The sequence below is a fragment of the Schistocerca piceifrons genome, chromosome 8 (genome assembly GCF_021461385.2).
Source record: "Schistocerca piceifrons isolate TAMUIC-IGC-003096 chromosome 8, iqSchPice1.1, whole genome shotgun sequence".
Taxonomy (NCBI): domain Eukaryota; kingdom Metazoa; phylum Arthropoda; class Insecta; order Orthoptera; family Acrididae; genus Schistocerca; species Schistocerca piceifrons.
Genome location: NC_060145.1, coordinates 494,237,076 through 494,253,275, shown reverse-complemented (window position 1 = coordinate 494,253,275; position 16,200 = coordinate 494,237,076). Strand labels below are relative to the sequence as shown.

The window sequence follows — 16,200 nt, the reverse complement described above, 5'->3', positions numbered from 1 at the left end:
AAAATCTTTGATCTGCAAACGTCTCTCGGATGGCAGGTTAAATCGATGTTTGCAGCATATGAAGGTACACCTGACCAGTTCAGTACCTTAAAAGCAGAATGGGCCACTCAAACTGCACGATGACAGACTACACCACACATTAACATTCGGTAGATAAACGCGTTCGTCCACGTGAAAGTGAGGTTTTTCGGGAGCCCATTACACGCATTTGTGATGGTTTACAGTACCGTTCAGTTCGAATTGCGCCTCGTCGGACTAGCCATCCGTACAAACCGTCCATCCTCGTGAAGCATGTTTTCAAGACACTCGCAGTACTCCGTCCTTCGCTCCAGGTCGTTGTTTTTCATGGCGCGCAGCGATCTTGAAATGTACATTTTCCACGGTGCAGCCTTCAAATTATGCTACCGCACAAAATTGCAACTATATGTCATTTTGTTCCAAAGGGTATTCAAGTGGTTCAAATAGTTCTGAGCACTATGGGACTTAACATCTGAGGTCATCAGTCCCCTAGAACTAACCTAAGGACATCACACACATGCGTGCCCGAGGAAGGACTAGAACCTGCGACCGTAGATGTCGCGCGGTTCCAGACTGAAGCGCCTAGAACCGATCGGGCACACCGGCCGGCCTCCAAAGAGTGTCTACATTTCTCTGGACCCTTCTGTAGTTCCATAAAAAAAAGCGGATGCCTGTTTCTAGGTCATTAATGAAGTTGCAAGAATGCACTGATGCTTAAATTTTTATAGGTGCAACGACAGAAAGAAAAATACGCTCAAGATGCATTGTTACTTGTTTCGTGAGCTACTGGTTGCTGTACGTTTAGATTACAAATGTGCTTAACGATTTTAAAGTAATTTCAGGTGGAAACGTGACTCAAATTTTTATTGCCCCTGGAAGCTGTTAGACAGACAACGTGCAGCTGACGAACGTAGCAGTTTTGTAACAAAGTTGTACGACGTGCAGCTAAGCTGTCCCTGTGCGAATGTCAGCAGGCAGACGGCTGCAGCAGTGCATGGTGGAAGCTCGGCCGTCGTTCCGGCTGGCCTACGCCAACGTTTCGTGGGCCGGCGAAGCTGTGCCGCGAGATGCCGCTCCGATACGGCCGCCTCTGGACGCCGTCCAGTCCGCCTCTGTCACTAGGCGAGGGACGCGCCGTCTGAATGGGGACGCCAAGCGATGCGACTAGAGATGGGTAGTTCGCGAACGAACGGGTCCAAAGGAACGGTTCACCAAGACGAACGAAAGGACCGAGGAACGAATTCCAAGGAACGATCGGTTCGTAGTTCACTTCGGTCGCGGCGGTCTACTTATAGTTCCCGGGAAGGAGGGACGATCGGTTCATAGTTCACTAGTTCACTTCGGTGGCGGCGGTCACTTGGGCAGTTCTCGTTCCAGCCTCGGTCGCGTGCTCCTCTCAGTCTCGGTCTCCCGCGGCCGCACTCGCCGTTCTTCGCATGACCACCTGTCTCAGTTCCACTGCCGACTGCTCCTAGTTAGTTCAGTATCCAGTTGTTCGTTTCGTTCACTGCGCTCGCCTATTTTACATGTGTTCCAAACTGTTCTTGCCCTTCGTTCTTTTATAGTTACGTAAATTACATAGAAATTACGTTGTATGTAACGGGTACGTCTTTTCAGGTAACAAAAGGGCATATCAGCTCATTTCATTATATCGATGAACAGCAGAAGACATAACGAGGCAAGTTTTTTTTTGTTATTCATATATTTTTTGGATTCATCGACTTGATTTAGCAATTAACTTTCAATAATTTGCTGAATTTCGTGTGTAAGAAAATTCATATAAAACGGTTTTCGTGTATCTTTCATATACAAAACATTACATTTAGGAAGGCTCTAATTATTTTTAAGTTTGGTTGTTTCCAATTTGCATTACCTCCTAGTTTTGTTTCTTTGAAAAAAAAAGTTGAGTTGTGGGTCATTTTGGCTCAGTAGGAAAAGCGGTGCCTCTCCATCTGAAAAGACATAGATTGCCATAAAATCGAATTTACTCATTTTCTCAAAAACATTTGTTCAGAAGGAGCTTTCAAACCAAAAACTTTATTACTGCGAACTTAATTATTACTATTATTGCTGCATTAACTTCAATAGTGCAACATAAAAACCTAATTTTTACTAAGCGTGTGACGCAAGTATGAGAAAACCACACTTTATTTTATGCTTCCATAAAGTATCTACTTCACCTACGAACTCAGACACAACGTGAAGTATATATAGGATGTAAACGATTATTGTTTACAACGTAGCATAGCTATGTAGTGGAAGTCGAAACGAAGAATTTTATAACAGACACTTGTGATCTATTATGTTGGGAAACAGCCACCAACAGCTTTACAACACTACATAAGCTATAGCCCATGCGTTTCGCGTGAGATTTTCATGATCTCTTCTCCAGCTCTACACATCGCCATCGATTGTTTCGCAATTGTTGCTTGCATTAGCCTTTTATTTCTTCACTGCCTAATTGTTATATGTTTGTCTGTTTGTTGTATCTGCTCGTAACGGGCAACACATCGTCCGTAATTGGCGAGCAGCCTGTACTCGGGGCCGGTTTTCCGTGCGCCACCCTATATTATTTCCCTGGGATCAGCCACACAAGACTACAGTTGGCTAAACGAGAGGTTCTGCAGAATCACAGAAATTACTTCTAAAAGTGTGTAAGAATTCTGTAATGAATAAAAACTCTGTACTGCAGGGGGAAGGCAAGTGCTCCCTCTTGATGCCCTCCATCCTTCAGTCACCTACACTACCAGTTTTCAGTTTTTCATAAGAACCATATACCAAGCACAAATGGTTAACGAGGAAAAATGAACGGTTCCCAAAAAAGAACGATCAGCAGTGAACTAGTTCCCAAGAATGAACGAGTATGCCCATGTCCAGATGCGCTGCATTTAAGTCTACCAGTTGTCCCCTACGGTGTCAACGGATTCGTGCATTATCGCGGTGCGTTGAGTGAAATATAGTGGCAATGATGCAATTTTTATTGGTGTATAGAACTACACTGATGCCTCAGAACCATTATCAAAGTCTGCTTAATCGCGTTTTGACCCACCTTTAGAACGAACGGGGGGCGTACAATAAGTAATGTAACACATTTTTTTCTGAAACGATGTTGTTTTTACTCGGGATTCCAGCACACCAAATCATTCCCTACTATTTTCCCTGAAATATCCTATTTTTTTGACATAATCCCCGTTCCCTTCTCTTTTGCCTAAAAAATCCTAATTTTCAATGTAAACTCCGTTAAATACGACGGCCTATTGTTTTTTTTTTTTTTTTTTTTTTTTTTTTTTTGCGCCTCCTAACCGGGAGATGCATTGTGTGCCTAACTGGGAGATGCATTGTGTGCCCTCATGGTACCACTCTACTGGCTGACGTCGGAGGCAACGCCTTGCTGCACCATGGACGTACTTCTCCCCGTCGAGTGAGTGTGCATCCCTCGTGGGACCAAACAGATGGAGGTAGAACAGTGCGAAATGAGGGCTGTAAGGTAAATGAGGAAGAAGAGTCCAATGAAGTTTTGTGTTCTCCCGTCGGGGGTATATACTGGCGAAAGATCTTGGGTTGTCATGAAGAAGGCCGGCCTTGGTGGCCGAGCGGTTCTAGGCGCATCAGTCTGGAACCACGCGGCTGCTACGGTTGGAGGTTCGAATCCTGCGTCTTGCACGGATGTGTGTGCTGCCCTTAGGTTAGTTAGGTTTAAGTAGTTCTAAGTCTAGGGGACTGATGACCTCAGATGTTAAGTCCCATAGTGCTTAGAGCCATTTGAACCATTTTTCTGTCATGAAGAAGGAGAAGTTCATATGCATTTCTATGGCGACAAACACAATTTCCTGAGGGTAGCACAATACTCTTCAGAGTTGATGGTTGCGCCATGAGGAGGACGTCAGACAGAGCAACCCCTTCAGAGTCCCAGAAGACCGTCACCATGACTTCACCGGCTCAGGATGCAAATTCGACTATTTCTTTGGAGGACTGCCGTTTTGTTTCCCGTTCAAAGTGATGGCCGCATATTCCATCGCCTGTGACGATGTTGGATAAAAGGCTGTTACGACCAGCCTCGTAACAGTCGAGCAACGCCGCACAGATAGCCCTTCGTTGCTCTCTATGGTCTTCTGTTAGGAGGCGAGGAGTTGAGCGCCTCAACTGGTGGACGAGTGCGTCAGCCCTACCAACAGGGACGTCCGGTCGAGCAGTGGGGTGACTGATTGTGATCCGTCGATCACCTCGGATGAGGCTGTGTGCACAGTCACAGCTGTGTGCGGCCGACCGGCACGCGGAAGATCGGACAGAGTTGCGCGACCTGGTTGCGATGATGGCACACGCATCGTCCTACGACTCACCGTGCTTTTGTTCACCACCAGTTCTCCGTCGACATTCTGGAAGCGCCTACGAATATTTGCGATGCTCTAGTTTTTCGCCAAAACTAATTCAGTGGATAGCTCTCTGCTTCGGACGCACCCCCTTTATAGACGTCATTTTGAAAGCTACCTATAGCGCCACCACCTATCAGAACTTCATGATGCTTTTGGGCTGAAGTGCGAATGTTCCACGACGTCGCAGAACAAATTCCGCATTGTTTCCAACAGAAGTTGGCCGAGATAAGAAAGTGTTGCACTACTTAATGAAAGCCCCTCGCAATACAGGGCCTATTCCGCATGGCCTGGATTCTCCTAGTGCTTGGTAAGTGTACTTAATGAACGCCCCTCGCAATACAGGGCCTATTCCGCATGGTCTGGATTCTCCTAGTGCTTGGTAAGTGGTCAGAGGTAGGTGGCCGCGACTACTTACAGGCCAAAAAATTCGCAGAAATTACGGGCCGGTGGTTTGCGGGCGCAGAGACGGCACCAAACAGCGTCACACTTGCCCATCGGGGTCCTATCGGGCGAATTTGATGACGAGTCCACTATCACTTTCTTCAAACCAATGTATCACGATTCTAGTCTTGTGTGACATGGGCAGTTATCCTGTTGGTAGATGCCATCGCCGTCGCTACACAAATCAGCCGGGAAGGTGGCCTGAACTAACAGTCGTGTAGTACACAGGTGCCACAGTGCCTTCGATTAGTTCCTTATGCCCCGTGGAAGCCAGGTGAATTCCCTCTGTAGCACAGTAATGCCCCCACCATCCTGCCTCCGTGCAGCGCAATAAATGTGATTCATTCGACCAGGTGATACGATTCTATTCACCCTCATTCCAATCCCGGGGATCCCCACGCTGATTACTACCGTAACTGATAGTGTAGGGGTCAACATACGAGTCGTCTTCTGTGGAGCTCCATGTTCGACAATGTGCACTGAACGGTCAGCTCCGAAAGAGTCATCCTAGCACCGACGTTCGTCGTCGCATCTGCCACAGATAGTCGCCCGTCCTGTTTTACACAGCATGCCTCCGATCTCCACGTTGTTTAACGTGTAGCCTACTTCTGCTTTCATCGCCCTTCAACCACTTTCCATACATGTTCACGACTGTTGTACGCGAACACCTGACTAACTTCGCCGTTCCAGACAGGCTCCTTCCCATATGCAGCGTCATAACGAAGTGTCGTCTATTAGTGGATTTCCGCATTCGCTGGACCTATCATCGTTAAAAAGATTCCCCATTCGCACTGCTCCGCTATGTCTTGGTGTTAAAAACTTTTTTCCTTGCTTGTTGGATACCACCGCCTCCCAAAATATTCGACACTTTTTTTAAACACCCTGTACATCTCCTTTAGCCAACGGTCTTGCCGCAGTGGATACACCGGTTGCCGTCAGATCACCGAAGTTAAGCACTGTTGGGCGTATTCGGCACTTGGATGGGTGACCGTTCGGGCCGCCAAGCGCTGTTTCCATTTTTCGGGGTGCACTCAGCTTCGTGATGCCAATTGATGAGCTCTCCACCGAATAGTAGGGGCTCCGGTCATAGAAAACCATCATAACGACCGGGAGAGCGGTGTGCTGACCACACGCCCGTCCTATTCGCATCCTCCGATGAGGATGATACGGCGGTCGGCTGCTCCCGATGGGCCACTCGTGGCCTGAAGACGGAGTGCTGTACACCTCCTTTATAGCAGCGCGAGCCTGCACCGCTAGAAGGTCGCATTCAACATCGCGGCGTGGAATCGTCACAACTATTTAGTTCAACACTCTACGACACTACCGCCCACTCGCTAAATGCAAATAAGTCTTTTGGTATTTATTAAACTTCAAACGGTGTGAGGAGCGTAATATTTTAGTATGAGTAGCAACTTAAGGATATTAGGGTCACGTAACAAAAATATCATTGCGCATGGGAGAAAATGAAACAGTCCACCTTCCGCGTCAGAGATACATTAATCAGTGCATGTCTGAAAGAATGGAGTGGAGTAGGAAATCAGCCAAAATATACAACTCTTTGTTTCTGTTTTTGCATTGGTCCTGAGAAATATTGTTCTAGGGTCGCATGCTGCGTTACGTGAGAAGATGAAAACGCAGGTACGTGGTTATCTGTTTTACGTCTTTCACAACTGAGTTCCATTCGCACTATCGGAATTCGATCACACATTCTTCGAATTGTTGGGTGCACAGCGCTGCATCAGTGTAGCGGACATGGATGCTGATGTCCAGCGATAAGACCGGGGAGGCAGCCTGTTGGAATGAGATTTGTGGCGACGGCAGCTGTCCCATGCTGGCAACGGCTACTGGCCCAGATCTTCCCCCGGATAGCATCGACTGCGGCCCTTTCACGACTCCATCCACCTGCTGTTTAAGCTGGTTTGATGATTGTAAACAGGACTTGTATACATTGCAGCAACTAATTTCCACAGACTTCCAACGTGAAAATGTAAATCACGGTACGTTTTCCTCTTTGTACTGCACGTCTAATTGCCTAATTATCCCAGAGCTTTAACCATGCGCTCGGCCTTTTATCATCGCATTTGCTGGCTCTTGTACGCAGAGAATTTTAGGAGGTGCTCCGTAATGAATTTTACTACCGTTTCAAACGTGTGAAAATCAACAATACATGAAAAATCTACGATTATTGTATAGCACACAATCAAGGTAGCAGAATTTCTGTGTTATTAACTTTAAATTCTCCTTGAACTGAATTATTTGCCTATTTCCACTGCCTAACAATAATACTTGTACTTCTGAAACGCTTAACACAGTATCATAGCGTTCAGAGAAAATGGAGAGAAACCAATTTCTTTGTGGCTCACTTTTGTATGAATTGAATAATTATTCATGGAAAAATATCAGCTCCCTTTTGTCATTTATAAATTTCACATGGAATCTGCAATTATTTTGTTTCGTAAAGATCCACTGCCTTACAAAAGAATGTGAAGCACCCGAAAGAATTGGTCTGGCTGAATGTAGCTTAATACGCATATACAGCAACGACAAGATCTGAATATGATTAGTGTTGAAATTCTCTGTGACATAGAACGCCCGTCAGAGTGCTTTAGAGTTGTTACCGGGTTGGCGGGGCACGTAAGGGCCGTGAGTAGCGTCAGATGTACAGTGATGTCGGTGACGGGCGCGGCGATGCCCCGTACTCGTGTGAGAAAGCGATGTCAGCACCTGCCAGAGTTTGAAAGAAGCCTCGTTGTGAGTCTCCATATGTTGTGCAATATCGAGATTTATGGTGCGTCCTAATATGACAGTGGCCGAATGCAGGACCGAATGGGAAAGTGAGAGTGGTCATAATCGTCGTCGAGGTTGTGATCGATCACCTATGAACACCACAAGCTACGTTCGCCGTACTGTGCCCGAAGCACATCCTAACCACTCCTTCACATCCGATCCTCCCTCACCGGAACAACTAACTAACTCCCTGAGACACTCTATCATTCCTCAGCACTAGTCAGAGAATAGACTGGCACGAGCTGAGTTAGGGAATTACTGCCATTGCGGAGGCTGCCGTTAATGCCACAAACCCAAACGGCTGCGTCTGAACTGGCTCTGTTACCAGGGAGCGTGGACAGTTGACGAATGGCAACGCATTGTGATCGGCAATCAGTCGCGTTTCTGGTCCCATTCTTCCACTCTTTTGGAGAGGCACAGTGGTGTTAGCCTTGGCGTCACTGTATCTTGCCATGAGGCATGATTAATTGAAGAGATAAAGTCTTTAAATGCTATGGCACTTTGTTTGCAAAGGTCCGTCTCGATCACACAAATTTGGCAATTCGTAATTATCGTTTTCGGCTAATGCCACCTTCAGATCTGTTGTTGTTGTCGTGGTCTTCAGTCCAGAGACTGGTTTGAGGCACCTCTCCGTGCTACTCTATCCTGTGCAAGCTTCTTCATCTCCAAGTAACTACAGCAACGTACATCCTCCTGAAAGTGTTACAAATAAGAAAGCAGTGGTGTAAGCAACTAAGTTCAATTGTCTCAAGAAAAATCTATAACTGGACTAGTGCAACATAAGAAAAGTGAAAAAAATATTTACGTGATTAACAGCCTTGCATGTCAGCCATGTATACCATAAAATATTCTGATGTAGTATGAACGTAAAAATCTACACATGTATATACATACTAAGTGTTCCTAATGGCCTGGGTGAGTCGAGTATCTACGGAAGTAACTGAGGCCAGCAGGGCTAGAGTATATGAGTAACCAATTTCGTAAATTTAATAATTAAAATGCAACATGCGTGGTCATTACTTAAAATTACTACGTGAGTCGCAATGATCGTATGACAATAAAACATGAACTGACATACAATATGTGGAATGAGATCCGTACGTAAAATCCACAAAAAAGCGTAAAGAGTAGTAATGGGAAGCTCTTGGCCTGGCAAAGTAAATAACACAATTCTTCAAAAGCAATAATAAAAAGTTTAGAAGTAACATATCTATAAATCGAAAACTTTCAGCTTGTCAAAACAGTTAAACATAACCGCCAGTGTAAGATAATCAACAAAACAGAGACTATTAATGGAAATCTCGATAGTCGACTACAGCGACGAGAAAAGTGGGACTTACCACTTCGGTCACAGGTTTGAATCCTGCCTCGGGCATGGATGTGTGTGATGTCCTTAGGTTAGTTAGGTTTAAGTAGTGCTAAGTTCTAGGGGACTGATGACCTGAGATGTTATGTCCCATAGTGCTCAGAGCCATTTGAACCATTTGAAAGTGGGGCTTCCTCTTCCAGCTCCGCCACAGGAAAACAAAAAACTCATACAGAGGAGCCGCGAGGCTGCGCCACTGAGATCCCACTCAGGATGTGTTATCGACTAGGGAGTTTATAATTAATAGTCACTGTTTTATTAGTTGCCTTAGAGTTAAGGTTTTGGTTTAATTGTTTTGTCATGGTGAAAAGTTTCGATTTATATATGTAATGTTATTTTTAAAGTTTCTATTCTGGATTTTACTCAATCTTTGCGTGGCTAAGAGGTTCCCATTACTGCTCATTACACTTTTTATGTAGGTTTTAAGTATGGATGTAATTAAACATATTGTATCCATTTCACGTTTTATTGTCAGACGCTCATTGTGCCATACGTAGCAACTTTAATTAAGAACTCATACTGCATTTTAGGTGTCAATTAAGAATACTGGTTAGTCTCGTGTCACAGCTACAGTGCCCTTTGCTGGCCTCAGTTATTTGCATAAATAGCAGATGTATCAAATGGTTCAAATGGCTCTGAGCACTATGGGACTTAACATCTGAGTTCATCAGTCCCCTGGACTTAGAACTACTTAAACCTAACTAACCTAAGGACAACACACACATCCATGCCTGAGGCAGGATTCGAACCTCCGACCTTAGCAGCTGCGCGGTCCCGGACTGAAGTGGCTAGAACTGCTCGGCAAGAGCGGCCGGCAGCAGATGTATCCATCCAGCACTGACTATGTACCTATATGCATGGATTTTGACGATATCTACATCAGAATATTTTATGGTATATATGGCTAGTATGCATGACTGTCAATAATGTAAATACTTTTTTATTTTTCTTACGTATCAGTAGGCCTATTAGAGGTTTTCCTTGAGATGATTGAACTTCGCCGGTTACACCACCATTTTTGTACATGTAATAGATCTGAAGATGGCAGTAGCCGATATTGGTAATTACGAACGGTAAAATTTGTGTGTTCAAGATGGAGCTTTACGAACAAAGCATCGGCGTGGAAGCAGTGGAAACGTATACGATGGAACAACAGTACGTGAAGGAAATACTGCGTCCTCGTGTATTTCGTCACAGACGACAGCATTGTGGTGGCATTTTGCGAGAGTACAATTGTCCTCCACAAGTGACCCGTGTCTCTACGGACTGTCCGTGGGATGCTGAGGTGTCCTCGGTGCGAGCAAAGAACCTGAGACGTGTCCGCGGTAGGTGTGTGGTACCAGCTCGGACGTCAAACCTCAGCGCTAGTCACCACGATATGGAGGGCCGTTCACAACAGTTGTGGGTCAACTTGAGTGAGAAGAGGATGCGACCGTATCAGTGCGTGTATCGTACTGGGCTCACACTGACAAGCTCTTTGCAAATTTGATTCTGTTCCGTAACCACAAAAATAGCGCTACGTACACCGTCAACGTGGGAGGCTCCATGTCCCTTCCGGACGTTTCACTCCCTGTGTGCGGCAGCGGTGGTCGCGACGCCAGTCTTTGCGGCGACCTCACGCGCTCTTGTTGTCTGCAGCGCGGCGGCGGGCGTCAGCGAGGTGCTGCCCTGGCTGCTGGTGGCGGCGGCGGCGGCCGTGCGCCCGGAGCGCGTGCGCGGCCTCGGCGTGACGCGCGTGCTCAGCGCCGCGCCCGAGCTGCCCGACACGCCGCTGCCCGCCGGCGTCGCCTTCCAGCGCGTCGCGCTGCTCGACGCCCCCTCCGAGGACCTGGCGCCGCACCTCGACGCCGCCGCCGACGCCATCGAGCAGGTGCGCTCCGCTGCCGCTGCCGCTCCTACCTGCCCCGGCACTCCTCTCTAGCCAGGTTGCGGCAAATCGACTAGTTGCCGTCTTCAGGTGTTTCCTGATGACTGCCGCTCTGCTCTGCGCCCTCCGTGGCTCCGCCCCTGTCGCTGTCAGTGCAGCGGCAGCTGTTTGTGTGTGTGTGTGTGTGTGTGTGTGTGTGTGTGTGTGTCCGCGTCGGTGGGTGTGGCGACGCCCGGTTGCTAACTGCGGTCCCCAGTACCCGCTCTATCGCCGTCGGGAGCGGACCTCACTGCACGGAACGCTTTTAGTTTTCTAGGCTTAGATGGATGGATGTATTTTCTGAGAAGAGACCAAACAGCGATGTCATTGGTCTCATCGGATTAGGGAAGCATCGGATTAAGGAAGCATGGGAAAGGAAATCGGCAGTGCCCTTTCAAAGGAACCATCCCGGCATTTTCCTGATTTAGGGAAATCATGGAAAACCTAAATCAGGATGGCCGGACGCGGGATTGAACCGTCGTCCTCCCGAATGCGCTAGGCTTAGAGCTGGACTTCACACCTGACTGAGCTCTAGGCCGCCGTCGTTGTTAATTAGACCTTCTCGGACCATTGTGCCAATGTGTACAGTGTGAAATTGTAAAGGTGCCGTAAAAATAGATGCCAGAGCAGCCGCGCCCGACTTTAGTAAAAAAATTAGGGCTGTATTTGAAGACGATATTGTTGTGCCCTGCCCACCCGTCAAATATGGAATTCCTACTGAAATTAAATGACAATAATTTTGGAAAATTTACAACGATGTGTCGCAAGCAAATGGTGAGACACAAGTAAGAACTCTCTCCAGTGTATACAATTCCTAATACAAGAGAAGAAATACCGTCCCTAAGTCGGTGTTAGACAAGTGCCTGTTCTTGATCCCGCTATGGAAGTCGGCCAATTGCTAGTCTTCAACTGGGCGCCGACCAACCTGCCCGGCGCATATGTCCTCCTCGTGTCGAGTGCGTTGCCGTCAGGTTCTCGTCCTACACTACTGGCAATTAAAACTGCTACACCAAGAAGAAATGCAGATGATAAACGAGTATTCATGGGACAAATATATCATACTAGAACTGACATAGGATTATATTTTCACGCAATTTGGCTGCATAGATCCTGAGAATTCAGTACCCATGACAACCACCTCCGGCCGCAACAACGGCCTTGATACGACTAGATATTGAGTCAAACAGAGCTGTGATGGCGTGTACAGGTACAGCTGCCCATGCAGCTTCAACACGACACCGCAGTTCATCAAGAGTAGTGACAGGCGTATTGTGACGAGCCAGTTGCTCGGCCACCATTGAGCAGACGTTTTCAGTTGGTGAGAGATATGGAGAATGTGCTGGCCAGGGCAGCAGTCGAACATATTCTGTATCCAGAAAGACCCGTACAGAAACTCCAGCATGCGGTCGTGCATTATCCTGCTGAAATGTAGGGTTTCGCAGGGATCGAATGAAGGGTAGAGCCACGGGTCGTAACACATCTGAAATGTAACGTCGAATGTTCAAACTGCCGTCAATGCGAACAAGAGGTGACCGAGACGCGTAACCAATGGCACCCCACATCATCACGCCGGGTGATACGCCGGTATGGCGATGACGAATACACGCTTCCAATGTGCGTCCAGCGCCGTGTCGCCAAACACGGATGCGAGCATCATGATGCTGTAAACAGAACCCGGATTCATCCGAAAAAATGACGTTTTGCCATTCGTCCACCCAGGTCCGTCGTTGAGTACACCATCGCAGGCGCTCCTGTGTGTGATGTAGCGTCAACGGTAACCTCAGCCATGGTCTCCTAGCTGATAGGCCATGCTGCTGCAAACGTCGTCGAACTATTTGTGCATATGGTTGTTGTCTTGCAAACGTCCCCATCTGTTGACTCAGGGATCGAGACGTGGCTGCACGATCCGTTACAGCCACGTGGATAAGATGCCTGTCATCTCGACTGCTAGTGATACGAGGCTGTTGGGATCCAGCACGGCGTTCCGTATTAGCGTCCTGAACCCACCGATTCCATATTCTGCTAACAGTCATTGGATCTCGACCAACGCGAGCAGTAATGTCACGATACGATAAACCGACCTTTATCAAAGTCGGCTTTAATCCGACCTTTATCAAAGTCGGAAACGTGATGGTACGCATTTCTCCTCCTTACACGAGGTATCACAACAACGTTTCACCAGGCAAGGCCGGCCAACTGCTCTTTGTGTATGAGAAATCGGTTGGAAACTTTCCTCATGTCAGCACGTTGTAGGTGTCGCCACCGGCCCCAACCTTGTGTGAATGCTCTGAAAAGCTAATCATTTGCATATACATCATCTTCTTCCTGTCGGTTAAATTTCGCGTCTGTAGCAAGTCATCTTCATGGTGTAGCAATTTTAATGGCCAGTAGTGTAGAAAGAGGTCGGTCCGTGTGCTTCTTCACAGCCCTCTCTGCTCTAACGTTGCCTACAGGCGTGCCGGTGGTTGACTTCTACGCCGGAACAGATTCCAACTTTTCCAGCAGTTTCCGTCACAGATCGGGTAGTCTCGGGTTTTGTTCCACCTTTTGATCGGCCTGCTATCTAGTGTGTTTCGCTGGTACTATGATAATGACCTGTCTCGGCCTTTTTAATGCAGTGTGGACTTTAACAATAAAAATAACTGAAACGCGGATTGAAATAGCTTCTTGCGTGCAGGTTACGCGTAGCAATCACAATTACTTAATAAATAAAAGATGGAAATCGTTATTCTGTGCGATGCTCGAGCTTTTGCTCGTTCCACGGGCTTTTTAGTTGTGTCGGTACTATGTGGAAGACGGGTGAATCCGCTGCAATTTATTCTCTCGACAGAAAGTAGTCAGTTTATTACGGTACATTTTCTATCTTCCGCATTTAATTCTTGAGTAATTGTCTCAACTGTTTCACGTGAATGTTGCCTTCTTGTTTTCAGACTGATTAAAATCCGGTAAAGATTTTATCAAATATGTGAGCAGGGATTGAATTGCTCAGTAACCACCGACTTCGTAAAGCCTGTCTTAAACGAACGAAATATTATACTGAGTTCAGGTGAGCAATATTCTTTGGACGAAATTTTTGTCTTTGTCTGTTACCTCCACTTACAATTCAGCATAAACGTTTATACATCGATACATAACGGTACTGTGTGAGAACTCGCAAATTTGCTTAACGGCAACAGTATTTGCTGTGTTAGGATTTAATGCTGTTTCCTCCACAGTTTCACCAAATCGTCAAAGTTATGCAGCGCCATAGCGTATCGTTGTGGCTAGTACGTAGTTGCTTGCGCATCCTTTGCACACGTACTACCCAAGTCAAACGTTTGATCATTGTTCGAATACGCTCTATGCTGTATCGAACGCAGTGGCGTTTCGAGAAATCTTGGGCTATGTCGAAAGCGCGTATCGTTTACGCAGCCCCAATAAAAACTGGTCACTCTGTGATGTACAACAGAACCGACGTACTTAGCCAGTCTTGCAGCTTCTGGGATTCCGTGATTATTAAAGACGCCATTGAAATTTCGACCCATGACGGTGCAACTAAGGAAGACGGCGGCCTTCCAAGCACCCAGACCAGGAGCCCTTCACGCAACCGAGAAAGAGCGCAGAGTTCCCGTGCAGTGAGGCCCGCGCTCACCGGCGATATCGAGGCGACTGGGCTCTCACCCCCACCACCACCCAGGGCCACGGCAGCCGACAGACGGGGGGCTAGCGGTCCATGTGTATAGGACGCAGTCATCAGGAACCATTGCCAACTGGGACTTAAAGAACTTTTTTCATCTTGGCAACACATTAAACCAAATTGTATCCCAACAGAGTAAACTAGTTATAGCCTTTGGGTGAAGCACTGAAATAGCCTGCCTTCCTCCTTTAGCGGAAGGAATAAACCGAGGCAAAAAAAGGGAACCACCAGAAGATGGCAATGAGTGTGCTTGCCGAGATATCGCGAGCAGCTTACGAAGTGACCCCGGTGGACATTTGACAATACTCAATTAGAAATGCGCCAGAAAAACATTAAGTTATTTTTTTAATCGAACTGTTAATATGTTTGATTTCGCAAATTGTTCGAGGTAGATATGACGCTATTGTATTAAGTTGATATCCTGTTGGGGAAAACCATTTTAGTTGGCCAAGTGAATGGTTTCGGACGTTTAATCAGTGATTTATCAGTGTAGCTCATGCACCACATACTGATAGCCTCATGCTATCAACAGTCCCACACCTCCATTGCCCAATTTTTTTTTGTAACATTAATTGTTTGTGCTTTCTAATCCAAACGAATGATACGGTTTAGTTACTTGACCAGCTTATAGAGCATTGTTACTTTCAGCTCTTCCCCCGTTTCTGCTAGGACAGTCATATCGTCAAAGTATTTGATAGTTTTTATTCTTTCTCCTCCCATTGTAAGCCATCTTTATTTTTCAAGGCGTAACTGACTACGTTTTCAGTATTTATAACGAAATATGCTTGTCACATACGCCGATACTTTCTCACACCCCTCCCTATACCCCACGCTTCAGTTTCATCGTTTTATACACTAACTGTCACTTTCTGCTCCATATAGAGTGGATGTATGAGCGCTGAAATGTAGCTCTGGATTAGTGTTGTAATGTTTTCATGATATTATTGCTAGTAATCGGGAACACTAGTCCAGCCCATAAGGGCCCAGATGACACCGGATAACCACATCCTGATTTGTGCCTCACCAGCAGACCGGCACACTGGAGTGACCTGTGACAGAATCGAGACGAAACTCGCCCCCACGGTCTGACGGTCATCAGTTCTATTACAAGACCTACTAAAAACAGCCACTCAACACGAGTGACATTTAACTATGTACTTGTTAAACAGTGGTTTTGGTTGAAGTGTAAAGAGTTAAAAAATCAGTTGCAACACGTCGTTTTCGTCTTGAATGACGTTTATTGTATTGATATGATGATTAATTGGTCAAAAAACGAAGAGCGTAGCATCTAATAGTACTTGAAATATTGGAATAAAATTTTAGCAGACATTAACAGGTTGGATTAGATTAGGTTAGGTTACTGTTACATTAGCTTAGGTCAGGTCAGATTAGTTCGCATGGGTTAAGTTAGCACAACGTACAGATGTAAAGTAATGCGTGTTAGAAAACACGAGTATGTGCATGACCCTGGAGCTCGTCCGTTGTGCCACACTAAACCGACTAGTTCCCCGTAACGGCAGATCCGGCCGCGGAAGCGGTGGAGAGTTTAGCGTCCTGCAGGCGTTCCCCTGAATGTCCCGTTGTTTCCTCCACCTACCATGTCATCTTGGATAACGAACACTTTCAACTAAAT

At 46.5% G+C, this 16,200-nt stretch overlaps 1 protein-coding gene across 1 annotated transcript in view; it reads left to right on the top strand.

Annotated features, from left to right (window-relative positions):
• LOC124711216 (dual specificity protein phosphatase 14-like) overlaps nucleotides 1–16,200 on the top strand; it is a 78,557-nt gene that overhangs the window by 40,170 nt on the left and 22,187 nt on the right. Inside the window, exon 2 of the mRNA XM_047241172.1 lies at nucleotides 10,624–10,864. Within this exon, the coding sequence (XP_047097128.1) occupies nucleotides 10,624–10,864 (241 nt within the window). The remainder of the gene's footprint in view (nucleotides 1–10,623; nucleotides 10,865–16,200) is intronic.